General features: G+C 33.5%; 1 protein-coding gene across 3 annotated transcripts in view; it reads right to left on the bottom strand.

Annotated features, from left to right (window-relative positions):
- Positions 1-22,000, bottom strand: part of CTNNA2 (catenin alpha 2) — a 1,246,345-nt gene that overhangs the window by 243,939 nt on the left and 980,406 nt on the right. For all 3 annotated transcript variants that reach the window (XM_049784907.1, XM_049784908.1, XM_049784909.1), the window contains exon 9: positions 17,361-17,513. In XM_049784907.1, the coding sequence (XP_049640864.1) occupies positions 17,361-17,513 (153 nt within the window). The remainder of the gene's footprint in view (positions 1-17,360; positions 17,514-22,000) is intronic.

Here is a 22,000-nt window from a genome sequence, read left to right as displayed (position 1 = left end):
AATTAACATAGAACAATATATAAAAATATATTTAATATATTAATTAATATAATAATAAATTTAATATAGAACAATATATAAAGACCTAATATACAATACTCCTATATAATATACTGTATATTATATGATATTATATAATTATATATAAATATATATTTCATTGACCTAATATAATCTTTTTTGTTATTCCAAAACATTTTGGGGCACTGAGTTTGAAGAACTATGCATTTATGCCAGTGCCATACAGACTAGAGTTCTAGATCTCACATAAATGAGAAGTAGAGCAAGGTCAGGAGTATAACATGCAATTTTACATTCTCAATGTGTTGCCAGATAAAGCAAAACTGCTAGTCTAGTAGCCACATATTTTTCCTATTGCGGTCTTGTGCTTTCTGCAGTTATTGATCGTAAGTGGTAACTGACCAAGACCATAATCAAAGATGATGATGTTTCTTTATGGTTTTTTTGTACTGTTCACATCACAGGTGCAGCTTATATACTAGATCCACTTCCCAAACTCCTTTTCAATTCTTGAAAACTTTTCTGTAATCTTATCTTTTCATTAAAACAATTTCAAGCATAAAGGGTCAGAGCATTAGAACTGTGGCTAGGGCTCTTATCTTGCATTTGGTAGACTTGCTTTGAATCCCTAGCATCACAAGAGTTACCCCATAGCATCACTATGCATCTCCCCCAAAAATCAAGCAAGAAATACTGTGTAAATAAATGAGAACAAAATTCCTGACTGAGCAAAAGGCAGAAGTCAAGGTTCAAAGGTAGCAAGCCGAAGAAACGTAAGGACCCTGAGGAAAGCTGTGAACTTGTAAAAGTCTCATTCTTTTCCTTTTGAAAGAAGTGGGAAGGTGTTCATCTTGCTCAGGGAGTCCTCCTGGCAGTGTTCTAGGGATCATTTGTAATATCAGGATCCTGTATTATTTTTATATTTAAGAAATTAATAAGTCAAATCCCCCAAAGATAGATGGACTGAAATGAAGTTAATGCAAGGAATTTAAACCCAAACTTAATTTACCTCATAATAATTTAATGAGTATATATTATTTCTGGCTTACTGTCTCATTTAATAAGAAAGTAAACTGAAGATATGAATGAATGAAAATTTATTATCTTCATTTTATTCTCAATTGTTTTTCCCCCTTTAATTTATTTCCTAACTATCTCCTTCTCTATTACCTGTTTCTGTCCTCATTCAAGTTAGTCTTAATTTTAGATATTTGCCTATCTATCTATCATCTATCTATCTCTATCTATCTATCTATAATCTATCATTTATATATCTATATCTGTCTCTATTTATCTATCTATATAAAGAGAGAATACTAAATGGTTTTTCATTATTAGAAATCCTATTACCTGTTTCTCTCCTCACTAAAGTTAATCTTAAATTTAGATATATTTCTTCATATACACAAAGAGAAAACAAAGAGAGAATCCTATATTGATTGTACTATTAAAGAAACTATTAAGATTTTCTTCCTGGAAGCAGTCCCAAAATGCTAAGACAATTTTTTTGTTCTACCCATATTTAGTCGTTTCATAAATCCACTTAATTTTTCTCTACTTCACTACCTTTTTATCTTTTATAAAATATTTATGTACCATAATTACAAGCATGATTGTAGTTGGATTTCAGTCATAAACAGAACACCAGTGCAACCTTCCCACCACCAATACCCCCCACCCCTGCCTATATTCGAGTCAGGCATTAAGACAATTTTTAAAATAAAGTTATTTTAGGTAACATTAAGTGTCATAGGGAAATGGGAACTAGAGATTTTCACCAAATTATTTATGGGAGTCTAATTGAACTTAGAATAATAAAAATTTAAGAGATAATTCCAATAAAAATGAATCTCCAATTGTTTCTTTGTTATCTGTTCAATTTTTCTGTTCAGAAAATGGATTGAAATGTAATCAGGGTTACACTTGGCCATGAATGCTGTCAACTGAGCATGTGCAAACCATTGCTTGACCTCTTAGAGCCAGATCTCTGACCCATTTATTTAGCTTTAAAGATTGTAAAGAAATGATCTCAAGGAATCACAATTTTTATCTCCTACATGGCCATTGATAATTTCTTTAACATTTGTTTTTGATAATAGGGGATAGGGTGCTACAGAAGACTGGAAAAAGGAGTCTAGAGATGTTACTGATGAAAGCCCTCACAACAAAGAATTTTGAAGTTAAAATGTCAGTAGTGAGGAATTTGAGAAACCTTATAATTAAGTTTTTTTAATAAATAAGCTGATCTTCATATGTTCTTTCATTTTTATTTTATCCAATGTAAAGGCAATTAGCTCTTTGGAAATCATCATCACCACTATGTTCTTCTAAAATGAAGAAATGCCACAAATGATATTAAAATAATAGCTAATAGTACATTAAGGTTTTCTAATATTATATATTTCTTTGAATAGAGCAAAAAGGTGACTCCTATGAAAGCTATTGTGGATGATAACATTTTTAGATCAATAAGTTATATTTGGTGGCTTAAAAATGACAAGCAATCACTGAAAATAAAAAATGTTTCTTAACTTACTTCTCCATTTTTGGAAAACTTGCCATAGATAGAATCATTTCAGACTCAAGTTCTCCAAGAAAGACTGAAGGAATATCTCCAATTCTGTTCTTTTAGACTTATACTTGACCTCTTTTTTTTTTTTTTCTTTTTTTAGTTTAACCAGCCCCCTATACTTGACCTCTTTGGGGCAAGAAAATCACTTGTATAAATGTCATTAGTAATTTTTTGGCCATGAGAAACTATTCAGAATTCCAGGGAAGTCATTTATTGGTGATATTTGAGCAAAAGTTCTCTGCTCAAAAATCTTATCCAGTAACTGGGACAAAGGTTGAATTGTTTTCATTTTGAGAAAAGCAACTGTTACCCTCAAAATTCTAAGCAAAAGTTAAGCAAAGAAAATTCATTGGATATTGGATAGCCCCCTCCAAAATAAGATAAAATAATGGCCAATTATATAACCAGTATTTGTAGAACTAAAAGTCACGAAAATCTACAAATATATTGAATGCCTGTTTGAAATATTTCTGGGAATAGAAGGCCTAGGGGAGAAATAGCAGAGGTCAAATAAAGTGTATAAAGTCAATAAAAGAGGAATACTAGCTTCAAGATAAAATTCAATGGTAGAGAAGCAGTAAGAATTTGACTTTTGAGTTGAAGTCATTTTAGAGGGAGTAGTCAGCAGAATCAACTAGATTTCCTGCCTTCTCTGCCTGAATCAGAGCTCCTCTTCCCCCTATTTTAATGTGATTATGGTTTCACTTAATTCTTCCTTTTCTATTTTTTGTCTTATGTTGCTGACCTGGCCAGAAGTCGTTTGAATTACATTCCCTATAAGTTTCTGACTCCATTTCCAGTTCCCTTTGCAAGTACATGACCTATTTTTTTTAGTTCCTAAATTCCTGTGTCCTATCCAATAAATGAGGGTTTATTTGGGAGATTCTCAAGTCTTGATTTTATTTGGGTAGTCATGATTCAACAAAAATGGTTCTGAGCCTCAAGCCAAAGTGGTAGCACATCAGTAGGGTGTTTGCTTTGCACACAGCTGACCCAAGATGGACCTTGGTTTATTCCCTGGCGTCCCATATGGACCCCAAGCCAGGAGCGATTTCTGAGTGCATAGCAGGAGTAACCCTTGAGCATCACCGGGTGTGTACCTTCCAAACAAACAAACAAATAAAAACTTCTAAGCTTTTTCCTCAGATGATTGTGAGATTAGAGTTGTCATGTTTATATAGAACAAGCATGGAAAAGAAAACAAATAAGATTAAATTAAATTGAGGACAGAGCAATAACACAATGGTAGGGCATTTGCCTTGTACACAGATGACATGGGACAGAACAGAATTCAATTACTGGCATCCCATATGGTCCTTCAAACCTGCCAAAAGTGATGTCTGAGCACAGATCCAGGAGTAACCCCTAAGTGCCACCAGGTGTGGCAAAAAAAAAAAAAAAAAAAAAAAAAAAACCAAAGGATTGATTACATTGCAAAATTCTGAAGTTCTGTGTAACAGCCATATTTGAAGACATCTATGTGAAAAGATTAAAGATACTTGCTTCTGGGGTTCAAAACAGCCTCCTTAGCTGATCAGTGCATTGAGATAGAGGTCAAATCACTGACATTTTTAGTTTCAAAAATTACTCATCCATAGGAAACTCTGCAGGCCCACTATGATAACAATCTTCAACTTTCCAACTCGTCATTTTCTGTGTAGAAACTGTCATGACACTGAACTAAAAAAATCATTTCCTATCCAGGCAGCTTGAAATTCATTGCAGCATTCACCATCAAAGTGTCTTGTGCTTTAAATTAATTTAAAAACCAACTTTTACACTAAAAATATAATGAAACAAATGTTTTATAATCTATAATGGAAAGGAAACAGCTGAATTTTTCACATAAGCTTGGGAAAGGATGATTTCAACTGAGGATTTTAGAGATTAGAAAAAAATAATACAGATGCCTTTATGTTCAGTATTCCAAGTAAATAAATGAGGAAAGATAAATTATGACCTATTATTTAAATATTAAAAAATAAAACTTGCCAGTCTAAGTAGGTAACTATATTTGGGTGGCAACTGGCATTATGTGAAAATATTGACTCAATTCCCAGGCACCTTGGATGTGTGAACTTCACACTATGACAGCTCCAGAACATCTAACTAGGAACAGATGAGGGAAGTAATCTGGGTGGCTGTGAGTGGAGAGATTTGTAGAATATGCATTTGTATTACAGATATGACTCAGATTTGTATATAAGGTCAATTAGAAGATCATTTTTTGTCTAAAGATGCTCACACTGTATTTTATGTATGACTCAGAAAATATTTGTTCTTTAGGTCAAATAATATGTGTATATGTCTAAAATACACAATCACTCACACACATCTTACTTAAGAGTCACTTTGAAATAGAGCAGTTGTTTATTGGAGATTGGTGAAACATATGCAAAATAATTCTTATCACCTGTCACCTACAGCACTATGGCCATTTTCAGTGACTGGCTTTCACTAGGAGACATTAATAGCTTGCAGAGAAAGAGAAACAAAAAGGAAGCTGTTAACTCATAGAAAAAATGATCGTCCTCTGTGGCAGTCAATGACTATTTTCTTAGTGGTTCTCACAAATATTACCACCACTATTATAAAGAAACACTTAAGAGTTCAGGAATATGGCTCAAAAGGTTGAGCATATTTCTGGCAGGTTCTTGAGTTAGATCCCTACTGCCACATTACCATTCCCCCCAACACATACACACACACACACACACACACACACACACACACACACACACACACACACACACAAACTCTGGAGTCCCTTGAGCATTGCCTGTAGTAACCCCAGATAACTAACAAAATAACAATTGCTATTCCAAACTGTCTTTCAAAGATTAGTTAGTCACGGACAAATTGACTATTAAGAGTATGTTCAATAGTGATTGGGAACCCATAGTTTTGATCACTTTATTATTTGGAAAAGCCAAGCCATCACCTAGACACAGAGTTTGAACTCCATGTTCACTGGAGGCATAGGGCTTAGGAAAATTATTGGTTTAGTGATTTTTCAGTTTCAACCATTATTATTATTATTATTATTATTATTATTATACAATGAATCATAAAATGATACAATTCTTGTTTTTTTCCTAAAATATAAAATCAGGAAATTTATATTAAATGTAAAATATAAAATAACAGACATTTGTAGGACTTAATCACCATGTGCCACATGCCCAATTAAAGGATTAAGGATTAAAGGTTAAAGGATTAAAGTGATATGTTCTTTCCATCATTATCAAGGCAAATCATGACTCAATCTAAGAAATTCTAGTCATCAGATCCAGAAGACACTTTGCTGTTTCCTAATGCAAGGATTGAAATCATACACACCCAATTCCAGGCCTGCCTTAAAATTTTAGAAGTTGTATTCCACCCCTAGCATAGTTAATGGAGTGAAGGTAACCAGGAAACTTGTTTTCAGTTAAAAAAAAAATCTCCCATTCCTTTCCAACTATGGCTTCAGGGAGGCAAAGGAATTTGTGATATAAAAGTCCCTTAATCCACAGATGGAACAGATGAACATGGAAGGGTATTTCTGTGGGCAATAAAAAAAAATTGAATACTCTAAAATCACATCATTTTAAAGTGTTTCATTTATTTCATTTTTTACTGAAATGTCTTATTTTAATCACACAACATTTCTGAGTTAGTTGGTTACAATGTACAAAGTATTTAAATTGTAAAAGCCACAGACTATAGATGAAAAATGTGCATATACCAATAAAAAGCATTCATTCCCTGTATAATGATCAAATGTAAATTTAATTATTCAGTGCAAGATACTAATTCTTTTCTTTCAAAGTGCATATACTTCTCTAAAGGCTAACTGAGAGGTACCACAATTACTGCTTAGACTCCAAGTTTTTCAGAATATTTCTAAAAAATAAAACAGCATCAATTTTGGAAACTAAGCTAAAATAATGGTAATGTTATGCTGTCTTATAATTTTGATAAGGCTAAACTTGTAGCAAAATGTCAGGCTAATAAATAAAAATTTAACTAAAAACATATATAAAATAATAGAGGAAGTAAAAAAGAGAAAAAATAAGGGGAAATAAGGGAAGAGTGGGTAAGAGTATTTAGAGGGAAAAATGAGTGGAAATACCATAATCTTTAGCATAGAAAAGAAACTCAGCATTTATTTTCTTTCCTTTTTTCCCTAGGTATTAACAGAAGCTTCATTGCTCTTTCTCGTTTGTTTCTTCATAAAAGTACTTAACTCAGCCAACTGTTGAAGTATGAAGTGAAATGATTGGATAAATTTTTATCCAGATGTCAGTGTAGGAGAGAACAATGATCCCTATGCCCTACTTGGTTCTAGGCTAAAGCATTCCTTATAATAAAGAACATATTAATAAGAGGAAAAACAAATTTAACTTCATATATAAGGAGTTACAAAGATATTTGACCCAAGGAAGGAGCCAATGCAAACAACATTTTATCCAGTGCATATAATATTTTTATTTTTTATTTTTTTGTTTTTTATTTTTTGGGCCACACCCATTTGATGCTCAGGGGTTACTCCTGGCTAAGCACTCAGAAGTCACCCCTGGCTTGGGGGGACCATATGGAACGCTGGGGGATTGAACCGCGGTCCTGATCCTTGGTTAGCACTTTACCTTTACACCTTACCTCTAGCGCCACCTCGCCAGCCCCTTTTATTTCATTTTTGATGAAATGATACACTTGTAAAAAATTTGACAAGACAAATTTTGTTTGGGGGAAGTAAATTAGTAAAAAGGTTGCAGGATTTTTTAATACATTTTATACAACCTAATATTCCAGTATTGTGATAAGGATATTTCCCTACCTCCAGAAATTAAAAATGATATTTTTCACAGGAGAGATTTTTTGTTTTTGTTTTTAGGGAGACAAAGGAGGCTCAGAGATTTCTTCTAGTACTGACTATTTCTTAAGTAAATTAAATTCAAAATAATATGTCAAAGAAGTACTTAAGTGGGAGGAGATGACTTGCCCCAAACCTCATCAAGAGCAAATAAAGTTTTCATACAAATGAATAGTTATTACTTGTTACATCTAAATAAAATCTGAATTCCTAATGTAGTCCACAACTTTGCATTTTGACCAGGTGAGATTGAACTGGGAAATATTCACATTATGTAAATAGTGAAAGACACTGCAATAAACCTTCAAGATGAAGATATGGAATAGCCTTAGATTTCAGCATTTGCAGCAACCTTTGGAAGTCCATGGCATTTAGTAGTTTGAACAAGAAAGAACCTTGTAGGCAGTGCAGATGAAGATTCATAACATTAGCCAGTGAACTTAGATTATGCCTGATACCAGTATGAAAAGACGGCATGAATGATTCACTTCAATAGGGCTTACAGAAATTATTTTGCTGTAACATGTGTTATTCCCAAGGATGTGTGCAGTAAAGTATAGCACTTCTGTGAAATGTGATTTGAGAGATAGGGGACTTAACACCTTTTGCAATAGCAGCAACAGAAGTGGCTTACAATTTTGAGCAAGTCTGTGAGGCCAGGCACTATACTAAAGACTAACAGGATAGAAGGACATTGCTAGTCCATGTGTTCACCTTGGACAAAAATCTGGAAGCAGTGTTTAATCTCATTATAAGTTTCCATTGTCCACAATACTTGCAAACTTGGGCAAGCCAAGCATGAGTACATGACTTCTGCTTCCTTCTGCCTAGGTGACCCTTAGTAAATTTTTGAAATCTTAGTATTCTATTTTGTAAATTGGAATAACAATAGTGACTATTCCATAAGATGATCAAAAACATTTAGTAAGGAGGTAATTAATAAACACAAAATAATATTCAAAAGCATTAATAAAGTGGCAATTAATATAAGGCAATCATTATAAACTTAATTACTTAAAGTTCAAGTAAATTCTTGGACATTTATGTGGTGTTTTAGAATATTTTATAAAGTTTTAAAACATACAGAGTAGGGAATTTTTATGAAAGTCGCATGGAAGATATACTGCTAAATTCCAGGAAAAAAAATTTACTGTAATGTTCACATGAGATTGAGCTGAACAAAATAGCTCATTATAATATATTATTATTTATAAATTTATATGACTGACTTATGTGAGAAATTCCAATAGTTTAGTTTGTTTTCATTTCTATTAATTTACTGGGAAGGGAAACAACAAGAAAAGAATGAGGAGAATCCTCAAGTTGCACTTTTCTAAAAATTCCTAGATATCCAGCCCAATGTAGTTTAGGATGAGATTTTCCTGATTGTCATTTAATTCATGGTTTGACACAAGGCCTTGAAACTTAAAAAGTTCTATTATATATTTATTGAAACCTGAGCAATTTGTGTGGTTTTCTGGATCCCACCAATCAAATAACTGCAGCCTTGGCCAGCCAGATAAAACTTTGAGAGTGAGAATGAATGTAAACTTATCAGTACGTATTACATGTCTTTTTAAGAATTTCAAAAAAAAAGAATTTCATGTGTCTTTATCAAGGTAATATGCCATATCTTAGAAGCATCCCAAACTCTTATATGTCTCATATTCAATATTGATTATATTGGCTCAATTATATAAAAATAATCCACCTTTTTTTCCTTCCACTTCTTCTATTCTATCATCGCACTAATTCCATTCTGAACTCTTGGCAATTTCTTTTCTCTGTACTCCACTCTTCTTTGAGGACTAACAGTATATTTTTTTTTGACGCTAGGATAATTCAAATGCCAAATTTTATCATTCCATTCCTTTGTTGCAAGTTTCCTAATTGTTGGAGGAGATCTTCAAGAGGAACTAACTGTACGGTTACTTTCAAGTAGTCCTGAGCAATCCATGTTTCCATATCCACAATTTCTTTCATGCCTATTTCCTATTGTTGGAATGAATATTATGCACATTGGCCTTCACAAAAATCATATCCACAAATATTATATAATAGAATAATACACTGTTGAGACTATCAGGGATAAATACAGTTAAACACTATATATTAATTATTATTATTGTGTATGGAGAAATAATAAAGAGATTATGGTACTTGCCTTGCAGCTAGCTAACCCTACTTCTACCCCAAACATTGTAATTGGTCCCTGAGTACAACAATCCCTCAGCAGAGAAACAGGTAGTAAACAGCTGAGCATGCTAGGTGTGGCCCCCAAACAAACAAAAATATTACTAACCTTGCATGTGAGAATGGAGATCTCATTTATTGGCTTTCCAAGACAAGAATCCAATATAATTCCTTGGTATTTAAAGCATTCACCTACCAATCTGGCCTCATCTTCCTCTTCTTTCACTTTTTCTGGCCCTTTGTTATAGGACCAATTACAAATTATAAAACTCACAAGGTTATAAATTAATACCAGTATATTCAAATATGCAAATATAAATAAAATATTTACCACCTGACATCAATCTGTATAAACTTTCCTCTTATTTTCAGCTCCAGTGGAACTGTTCTCATTTTTCTTCATCAATATAGCAAACATATTGCTGCCTTGGGAGTCTTTGCCCTTTTTCTTCCCACAATTAGAAAAATTCTTCCATTTCCTTATTTTCTCTAGTCAGTCCTCATTTTTGGAAAGCAATCTTCTCTGATCTATTTCTCTTCTATCTCTATTTCCCTCTTCTGGGTTAATTTTACCTACAAAAAATAGTTCAAACTTACTATTATTTTTTTAATTTTATTCCCAGAGCATTGATTGTGGACTAACCCCAACCTCCAAGTTATTTCTTAAAAGTATTCAGAGCAAAATAAAGTGCCAGGGATTGAAAGATTACACCTGGGGACTCCATATGCCAGGCAGGTACTCCAGTTTTTTGAGTAAACTCCCAGCACTCATCTTACTTATAATAAATGCATCTCATTTTCTCTATCTTCCTCAATGGAGTGCAGGCCCCAACAGAGCAGAGCATTTATCTCTTTTGTTCACAGTTTGCCAGCACTTGTCAGCACATAGTAGCCACTCAGTAAATATTTGTTGCTAAATGAATCTTCTGTGCCAGTGGAAGGATTAACTGAAATAAGCAATTTACTCAAGGATGAAGCAAAGACACTCTAGTGCTTTGCTGATGACCAGTTCATGATTTTGACTATTAGCACTTGGCCTTATTTTTCCAACCTACTGTTTTCTCAGACATAATTTCTTTATTGTCATTGGGGCATTGCTATCAGGAGTAACTAAATCAAGAAGATGAAGCTGAGCATTGAGATACTTTGTCTACTTCATCACTGTTATGGCCTCAATTATGTACTATATTCTGTCATACAGGACTGTTGCTCTCTCTCTCTTAAATCCTCTATAAGCAAGTATAAAAACAAATGGAAGTGAAGTCTGTGAGACAGAGGGAAGAAATAACAGAAAGAAGGGCACTGTGTGAGGAGTAGCTTCGTAATTATGCTAACAAGTCAAGAATTTTCTTAGCAAATCTCAAAGAAAGTGCAACTGGGAATTCACATTAAGTTTGCTGAGCTATAGAATTTTCTCCATACTAGGAAATAGGAAATTAGAGGTTTGATTAGTGAAGATAAAAAATGTTCTGTAGATGGATAGTACAGATGATTGCTGAAAATAAGTGGATATATTCTTGGTGCTATTGTATGGTAGCTATGTATACTTTACCATAACAACATGCCCAAGAAAGTTGTTCCAATTTTTCAGTGATATCATTAATCAAATCAGACTGCAGAGTTTTAGGTACTGAACTGCTAAATCCTTGCCCTCCTTCACACTGCTTTAGCCAGAACACACATTCAATAAGACAGAGATGATCTAAAAAAAAAAACCGATCCAGAGAGAGAAAAAGCAATACTGTTTTTATATTTATTTTCCAGATTAAATTCTATTTTCTTTCTTTCTTTCTTCCTTCCTTCCTTTCTTCCTTTCTTTCTTTCTTTCTTTCTTTCTTCTTCCTTCCTTCCTCCATTTCTTCCTTCCTTCTTCTTCTTTTCTTTCTTTCTTTCTTTTATTCTTTCTTTCTTTCTTTCTTCCTTCCTTCCTCCATTTCTTCCTTCCTTCTTCTTTCTTTCTTTCTTTCTTTCTTTCTTTCTTTCTTTCTTTCTTTCCTTTCTTTTCTTTCTTTCCTTTCTTTCTTTCTTTCTTTCTTTCTTTCTTTCTTTCATTCTTTCTTTCTTTCTTCCTTTCCTTTCTTTCTTTCTTCCTTTCTTTCTTTTCTTTTTTTTTATTTTGGCTTTTGAGGCCACACCAGGTCATGCTCAGGGATTACTCCTGCCTATGTGCTCAGAAATCGCTTCCAGACTTGGGGGACCATATGGAATACTGAGGAAATTGACCACTGTCTGTCCTGGTCAGCCAAGTGCAAGGCAACACCTTCACTGCCGACGCTCCCACCACCTAGATAGCCACCCCATACTTTCTATTTTCTTTGTTATTGTGTTTATTTTCCTCCAATTTATACCACCAAATCTCTTCCCAAACATATTACTTTCATACATTATTTTATAATTTACATTACATATTTTTAAAAGTGTAAAAATGAGGAACAACAGGTACCATCAACAAAACTTAGAGTCTATCTCACTCCAAAGTCTTTAGTTAAAATCAGAGATATGTTAACTACCTCCAGAGATTTGGAAAAGTACCTTTTAAAATGCAGTTATAGTTGTGATAATTTCTATATAATTTGATCCTATATTGTTTTCAACTAGGGCCATTAGCCCCATGTGGACCCTCAGAATATTACAGGTAAAAATAAATTGGGGGCCATTACATAGGTCTATAGGTGTCAACCAGTAGGGCTGAGATTCATAGGAAGGAAACAATGTCAGATGGAGTGCTATAGTTTGAGAACACTGCTGTTACACTAATTCACAAAAATATTATAGATTACCTGCTAAATTCTCATAATAAATCTTAGTGTAAGCTTACACTAAGAAACTTATCTATTGAAAGAAACAATCAGGAGGAGAATATAATTTTTACTTCTTTTCATAGTTATTGAAAGGCAAGTTCTCATTTCCTATTGATGTCAGATATAACAAAACTTTACCCTCTCGATGAATTCTATAGGTAGACATAATATTTGTGACAGCTAATGTTAACTTCACAACATCAATTCTATGAATAGCAAATATAGAACTAAAAGAAACTGGCACACATAATAAAAAAAGAACATAAAAACAAGATGGAAAACTGAATATAGCACAGCGAAACTCAAGAACCAAGAAAAGGTGAAGTACTAAAAGTATTGAATGATACTCTAGTTACAAAAGCATTCTTCACTCAGCATGCTCTATCATATAATTCATATGCTATTTACATTAATAGAGATCTATCTGTGAATCTCCAATAGGAATTCACAGTTCTGTGAAGTTGTTTTTGAGAGAGGTCACAAAAGTTAATAAGGTATGACAGGTGAAAGGGTCATTGAGATTATTAATTCCATATAACCAAAACTGCTTTGTTGGTGTATATGTTTCTTTGAATTATAAATTTAAACATTTCTATGACCTATGAGCAAACATGTAACAACCTTCAAATTTTTTTAAACCCAATCAGAGTTTATATTTCCCAACCACAAGGAAGTACTATATGAAACTCACTCTTTTGCTGAGAACTAGAAATATAAAATAATTTGTTTAAAAGCAAGGACAGCTGCCAAAGGAGTAAAAATCTGTACAAGATCCAAAAGGAATGCCCAATGCAGGGAGTCCAATTTCTGCATTTACTTCTCCTCCCAGAGACTTCTAATTCTTAATCTTGAAAGAGAGTTGAGGAGAGGAAGGTGATTCTCCAAAATTTCTGCAGACTCCCAAGTCTGTGGAGACAAAACTTGCAGTCTCAGACAGACAAGGAAGCAAAGACTTTGACTGAAGGCTATCTACTAAAAGAAAGTTCAAAGACAACACTTTGTCATAAGTTTTCCCAAAGGTTTTTCTTTTCCTATAAATTTACACATGACAATAATCCAAAATGAAATTAAAATCATTCCCAAATCAAAGCAAAGTTTAAGGGCATCTCATGATGCTGGGCAAACAAAAATGAAGATGAAGGCAAAATCTTCATAAATGGGATGGCATATCAGTGAATATGTCTTATTTTCTGTTGACATCCAAAATGATTATTCCATAGTTCTAAGTAAAAGAAATGTGGATTATATATTAGAAAGAATACAAACTACTCTTGGGATTTTTGTTCTTGCATGACTCTTTGTAACCCTTCAGAGGACAGCCTGACTCCTGTGTGCTAAGATATTAATCAGTGTTCTGAGCATTGGTATCCTATATATGCCCCAATTCATATATTGAAATGCCAACACCCCATGTTATACTACTAGAAGTGGAATATTGGGAGACTCATATAAATAGAAGTTTACAATTATGAATAGAATAAATCTTCTCTTAAAAGAGATCCTAAAGAGATCTTTCCATTTTATACCTTGAGAGCCTTTGTTGAGAACAGATCAACTCTGACCAAGAAAGAGTTCATCAGAATGAACCCACTCTAACAACTCAATCTTGAATTTCCCAATCTTTTGAACCATAAAAAAATATTTTTGGTGCTCACAAACTACCCAGTCTTTGATATTTTCTTACAGTAAGCCAAAAAGTCTATGTGACAGACCATCTGTATCTTTTCATATGAGTTTGCCATTCAATCAAAAATATGATCTGGCATGCCAAATAATAAAGGTCAAATAATAAAACAGAAAGCATAACAAAAGTCTGTCTCTATTTTTAAAAACCTCCTAGAGTCCCTTAGTAGCTTACATTAAAAAATTCAAATTCCATGAAATGAAACAGATATTCCAGTCATCAGTGCAACATCAGGGATGAATCTTATTTAAGAGCTCTACCCATTTTGAAAGTCTACTGCTGACAAATTTACATCCTCCTCCTCCTGTCCTCTTCCTCCCACTAAGTGACAAGCTAATGTAAAAGCCCACCTGCCTAGTTGCCAGTTGAGAAGTTCCAGCTATTCAAATACTAAACCCCACAATGACTCCATCCCCTTCCCTAAAAAAAAAAAAAAAAAAAAAAAAAAAAACACAAATCACAGGCCCTAGAGCCTGTTGAGTTCTCCCCCTGAGGTCCATTATGTAAATCCTGAATGTTTCTAGCCCTTAGTGGGTGTGTTCCATCAGTCTCCAAAATCCAAGACAGATATTTGTGAGTGAGAGAAGGTTTTGCCCTCTGTGCAGCAACCACAAAACTTATACAAAATAGATTCTAATACTGCAGTTTTTATTTGGATGTTGAAAATAGCCATAATTAACATGTGCTTAAAGAGATATGCACTGCTAATACATTTTACTGAGAAGTAACATCAATTAAAATATCAATTTAAAATCTTTTTTGAAAAATAAACCCAATAGATCAGTTTCAAGCATATTGGACACAGATGGAGACAGGATGAGTGAGCTAAAAATTAGGTCAGTAGAAAATAACTAGATGTATAGTTGAGAGAGAAAATTATAGTCTTAACTACATATATTACTAAAATAAGAAAGGCCAAAATATCATTAATTTGATAATATATTTTAAAAAGTTATAGCTGAAGAAAGCAATAGAAAGAATTATAAAAGTAAAAGGAGAAATGAATAAACATGAAAACAAAGAAAATGTTTACGACTTTGTTTCCAATGCAGAAAGTAAAGTTATTGAAGATTATTAAGTGTATAAATCTCTTGCAAACAAATCAAAAGAAAGAAAATACTTATTACTAATAGGAGAAATAAACAAATTAATGCAAAAGAGGACACATTAAAAATATATGCCAATTTTGTGCCAAAAGCTATAAAACTAAGGGTTGAGGTCTGAGGAAATATTGGAGTGGCACTTGTATGCAAAATATGCCAGTTTGATCCCCAGCATCGCATATTGCTCCCCGTGTACCTCTCTGAGTATGAACCCTGAGTACAGAATCAGGAATCATAAATACTTCTGCATGTGGTCACAAGTCCAAATAAATAATAACTGGGATGTGTTTGAATAGTAAAGGGAACACCTTGCAATCAGTAAACCAAGGGTCAATCCCTTACATTAATAATAATAATAATAATAAAACAAAAGTTAAAATGAATGAAAACAATAAATTCAGAGGGAGTAAAAATAGTTATATTATGTTTAGTATAAAATTTTAAATATTCAAATCATCTTTCAAATACCTAGACTTAAATAACCTTATTAGTGAATTCCTCCAAATATTAAAAAATAAATAAGGGCAGTCTAAAACAGTCACTCTGAGAAGAACAGAAGGATACATTTTCTATTCTTTTCTCTTTTTTTCTTTTTTAAACCATTGTGACTTACAAAGTTATTCATAGTTGGGTTGCATAGAATGTTTCAGGACCAAGCCTACCACCAATGTCAACTTCCTTTCACCAATATTTCCAGAGTGCCAGCCTGCCAGCGTAATAGGCACCATTTAAAGTTTGGGTCTCACGATTTCATTGTTGTTGACTCTGGCTTGAATATTTAGTTCTGTCCTTTCTTAATACCAACAATGCACCTGAGTCCCTTTATTCCGTCTCCCAGCATTTCGTGTGTTTTTTTTTTTTCGCCTCCCCCACTTAATTTTAAAGAAAAGTAGAAATTCATTTGCAGCATTTCTCTGAGAAGGGTTTAAAATAATTTGTCTAAAAATGTGTAGAAAACTAATTGAATATATTGGTTATAGTTACATATATATATATATATATTTGGTAATATAAGTTTAACTATTTTGAGTTTAATCTGGTGTTTTTTTCATAATACTGGGATTATGTTTTCAGGACACCAGCCTTGTGGCAAGGCTTTTGCTTTAATTGGTTCCTTTTTCCCGTATTGACACTTGCTGTTTCCCATCTTTTTTATATATGCCAACCTCACTGATGTAAGAGGATATCTCTTTGTTTTAATCTGCATTTGTCTGATAATAATAATGCTAAGAACTTTTGTAAATTATATACATAGATTCTAGATTTGAGATTATTTCAGAGGTTTCTTTTTCTTATTGTTGTCGTTAATTTGACATTCGTATATCCTTGCCCTTATAACCATTTCCTAAATTTGCCACAACCCTTAACAATTTTTGGGTTCTATACCTCTAATTACAGGTATTCTTTTCAATATGTTGAGATTCCATAAACTCCACCTGCACATCACAAAAATTGGTTTACCAAGACACTGTTTTTCATCTCCTAAGCTTAAGAATCTAAGATATCATTTTGTTTTTATCTTGTTTTTTTGAAAAATATTTTCCAATTTACACTGCAGAGTTTTATATTTATAAAGAACATGTACACACTTCTCCAACACAAAAACATATATATGTATATAAGATCCTGAACTTGCACTCAGTACAGTCTGAGATCTTCCACCAGGAGTACAAGTATTTTTAAGGAAAGTGGAATTTTCTTTCACAAATGCAAAGTGGCCAACTAATATGGGTTTTGTGAGTAGGTGGAGACAGGGAAGAGGAGGCAGAAAAAGAACAGTATTACACCTTTATTTGCAGTGTTAATTCCACTGTCTCAAATCAATACTGCCATTTAGCACTCAGCAGTGACCCATTTATTTCTGTTTGAGCTTTTCTCTATTGTTTGGTAAAATTAGCGGCCAGATTTCAAACAATGTTTGAAGTTAAGGGGTAGAGTAATGGAGTTATGGAAAGATGATTGAGAACATTTTCACTCTTCAAGGAACAGAGAAAACATAGGTAAACAAAGTTTCTAGAACTTTGTTTCTCCAAGAAAATCATAGAAAGGCTGTCAGTTCAAATTCCTGGACAGAAAATGTAAGCATAACTACTGTCTATAAATGTGAATTCTCCGGCTTATGCCGACTTACCTCCACAAGTTTATTGGCATGTTCACGGAAAACCTGAGCATATTCCTTCACTTCTTTCTCGTTCCCACTCTTTGCAGCTTCAATGAGTACCAGCAAAGGGACATTGGTTTCCAGGAAAGAATCAGATATATGATCCATCACCGCTTTCCGGAGCTAAAATAAAAAAATGAAAGCAAAATACAAAATTAAGAAATCAAAGAATGGGTATCTGCAAGTCTGTTAGTCATTTGACAATATGGATTGAATTACTTCCCAGAAAAGAGAATTTCTAATTTGTACCCAATTCTCATTATCCATACAAATAATGGTTCATTGGTACTGGAAGGGCGGGACAAGAAAAAAATATAATGATTCATCTCTCATCTTCATTTTTCCAATATTTATCATATCGAAGAAAAACAAAAATAGATGAGCAATAGATTGTTCTGAATAAACTACTTTATTTGTTACTTTGAATATTGTATATATGCATAATAAACATTAGACCCTCATTCCTCAACGGTATGGTCTGACCCTTCACTAACCCAAACAGTTCAAAGCAGAAGGTTTTAAATTATAATCTAGTTCAAGAACTCTCACATGATTGGATACAAACAAAAAAAACTAAGGTGTCAAGTGAGTTGAACTTAGAAAAAAGTTTAACTTTCAACCCACAAAACTTTACACTTGTAGTCTCTTGCCCTTTCTCAGCATACTGTTGATTGAGATATGGGCACACCTGAAAATCTGAAATATGTTTCTGCCTAAGTGCTATGATGACATAATTGCTATTTTTTAGGGAAAAAATGTACTCACAATTATTCTTCAAGGTAAATAAGAATATAAACAGACCTAAATTTCTAACAATGCATGATTACACATTATTTGAATGGAAAGTACTGCAGCTGCAAGAAGATAAATTAAAATCTTCTGAAAGAAACAATTTAATGCTAGTCTGTTCAGAATTGTCAGAATGAAAGGAAAAATCTATTCCAAATACAAATAAACAGAAAAATGTGGTAAACAATATATATGTTTTTCCTAATAAATGTATCTATTTCAGATCATTCATGCGAATCTAGAATGATATAAATTTCTTATAGACATTTGTTATTGGTCAGATGACAGAGAATATTAGAAAAATTAATTAATTTTTGCACTAGTTAACATAAATATCTATGTGTGTATAATTTTAATTTTTATTCTGAATTGTGCTTGAAACTTCACCATATAAAATAGATAGGCTATAGAAAGTTCACATTTATTACTTATTAATTGACTATGAATATTGACTACTCTGTAGAAATAATGTTTATTCATTTATTTGATGTTTTTTAATGTTGGTTATGTATGATTCAAGATTTTATAAGATTTTAGCTACATAGAGTGTGCTACATACTCAAATTACTCTTTTTATTTTGTTTTTTTTTTTTCAGCTACACCCAGTGACGCTCAGGGGTTACTCCTGGCTATGAGCCCAGAAATCGCTCCTGGCTTGGGGGACCATATAGGATTCTGGGGAATTGAACCGCAGTCTTTCCTAGCACGTGCAAAGCAAATGCCCTACCGCTTGTGCCACTGCTCTGGCCCCAAATGATGAGGTTTATACTTTTAGGTTGTCTATTTTTGATTTTCTGTTTGAGGGCCATATACAGAGGTGCTCAGGAGTGACTGCAGCCTTTGTTTTTGGGCATTGCCTTCAGTTATGCTCAGGCGAATGTGCTGATATTGAATGGAACCTACATCTACTGCATGGAATGCTTGTGCTCCAGCCTGTTGATTGTCTCCTCCATACAAAAGCTACATTTGTGACAACTTTTCAATGATAAAATACTACTTTAACATTAAATAAATTGCCTACAATTATAAAGTAGCAAGTGATAGTGTCCATGGTAAAATATTTTTTAATAATAACCTTATTTAAGCACCATGATTACAAGCATGATTGTAGCTGGGTTTCAGTCATAAAAAAAGAAACCCTGCCCCCGTCATGAATAGAAACTTCCCACCACTAATGCCCCCCATTTTCCTCCTCCCCCACCCCTTGCCTGTATTCAAGACAGGCTTTCTACTTCCCTCACTCATTGACATTGTTATGATAGTTCTCAGTATAGTTATTTCCCTAATTGCACTCGCCACTCTTCGTGGTGAGCTTCATATCATGAACCGGTCCTTCCAGCCCTCATCTCTATTGTCTCTGGGCATTATTACAATAATGTATTTTATTTTTCTTAAAACCCATAGATGGGTGAGACTATTATGTGTCTATCTCTCTCCCTCTAACTTATTTCACACAGCATAATAGTTTACATGTTCATCCATGAATAGGAAAACTTCATGACCATCTCTCCTAATGGCTGCATAATATTCCACTATGTATATGTACCACAGTATATTTAGCCATTCATCTGCTGAAGGACATCTTGTTTGTTTCCAGATTCTGGCTATTGTAAATAGCACTACAATCAATATAGGTGTGAAGAAGGCATTTTTGTAATGTGTATTCTATACATAGAATAGAGAAAGTGTTCATTTCTTACCCCATTTTTTGATGGAATTAGATTTTTTTCTTGTTAAGTTCTGTGAATAGCTTGCATACAATATTTAAAGGGGATGATGCAGAAAATTGACCTGCCCTGTTCTCTTCCAAGACAGATGTTCACACATGGAAGAATGTAATCAACATTAAATTTGGTAGTGGCAACAAATAATTTTTAAAAGTAAGCAGAAGCAGTTGGAGAGATAGGATAGAGAGTAGATCGCTTGCTTTGAATGAGGCTGACCTAACTAGGTTCATTCCCTAGCATCCCAGATGATTACCCGGAGTACCACCAGGATTAATCCCTGAGTGCAGAGCCAGCAGTAACCCCAAACATTGCCAGGTGTAGACCAAATATGTAATAAACAAAAAAAAATCAAAAAGCAGGCAAAGAATGTCTTACTAATTAAGACAGCATTCTTTCATTTATACAATAGGAACAGAAAGTGGAAATGTGTGATTTTGTATCAATACTCTTTCCATGGGGCCAGAGTGATAACACAGCGGTAGGACATTTGCCTTACACTCGGCTGACCCAGGATACACACGGGTTTGATCTCAGCATCCCATTTGGTCCCCCAAGCCAAGAACGATTTCTGAGCTAGGAACCAGAAGTAACTCCTGAGCACTGCCGTGTGTGGTCCCAAAACCAAACCAAACAAAAAAGACTCCAAACATTCAGCAAATTTAATCAAATAAAAATGGGCAACCTCGAATTGTTGAGGTTAAAATTCATTTAAAGTTCTTAAAATTGGCACCGGAGCAATAGCACAGAGGGTTCGACCGTTCGGCATTTGCCTTGCATCGGATTGCTCTGGGTTCAATCGCCAGCATTCCAGTCTCCCAAGCCTGCCAGGTGTGATTTCTGAATGCATAGCCAGGACTAATACCTGAGCACTACTCGTGTTGTCCCAAAACACACAAAAAACGCTATTAAAATAAAAATGAGAATAAAACATATAGTAACACCGTACCCCAATACACACAGCCTAATAGTCTAGTATGCCTGTAAAGATTCAAACTGCAAACTACTAAATTTCGAATAAAAGTAAAAATTTTATTTATAAAATAAATTTCTTTTTTCCTTTCACCGGGAAAATCTTCTGATACACTCATATACCAGGTGTTTAATGATTAACATATCCAGTTATGGATAAAAGGGCAAACACTAGACTCTTTGCGGAAAAATAAATGGGAGGAGCAAGAAGTTCAGAATTGATCTGGAATAACAGAATAGCTGGCAGGACACTTAGACAGCACACCAGGTTTGAAACCTGGTTTTAAACTACATTGTCCTGTCTGTCCAGGAGTGATTCCTGAATGCAGAACCAGGATTAAATTCTAAGCATAGCCTGGTGTAGCATAAAACAAAATCAAGCACAAAATGTCCAGAATCTTCTCATGATGAATGAAAATGTTTCCACGTCAAACCTTGTTGAGAGATAAGAAGTTGACATTCAAGTGGAGAACAAATGAAATTGATTCTGAAAACAATATGACAAGAAAAAAGCAACATACATTAGAAAAATCCAGAATTTTAAGAAGGTTATAAACATATAAGGAGTTATAACTAAAAATTAATTTTGAAAACAAACAAAAATAAACATAACAAATGTATTAAGGAAAATAAAAAGAGACATAATAAAAAAACTTAGCAATAAAAAGTTTTAAAAAGACTAAGAAAAAAGATTTGAGAGAAAATGACATATTGAAATCAGCAAGTTCATATGACAACCAGAGTTTCCTGAAGAAGAAAATCAAAGTAAGAAAACAGAAAAATGACTAAAAACAATAACTTATTAAAGCATTCCTGAACACAAAAAAAGGAATATTGGTATTCCTAACATATATAAATATATATTGACATATATGTCTATATGCAGATACTACACTATGATAGACATATGATATACCTAAGAATACTGACCTATCCTAGTAGCAAATTTATTTTTTTTTAAATAGCAGGGAAGGAATACTGTAGTATTGAGCAAATAGAACAAAACACTACTGAAGGATAGTGAATTAAATGATAGTTTTCAACACAAAACAATACCAAAGTGATACTGCATTTTAGATACTCAAGGAAAGAAAATGTAAATTCATAGCCAATCACAAAGAATTT

The sequence above is a fragment of the Suncus etruscus genome, chromosome 12 (assembly GCF_024139225.1).
Source record: "Suncus etruscus isolate mSunEtr1 chromosome 12, mSunEtr1.pri.cur, whole genome shotgun sequence".
In the NCBI taxonomy this organism is placed as follows: Eukaryota; Metazoa; Chordata; class Mammalia; order Eulipotyphla; family Soricidae; genus Suncus; species Suncus etruscus.
This window is presented reverse-complemented; position numbering and strand designations above follow the sequence as displayed.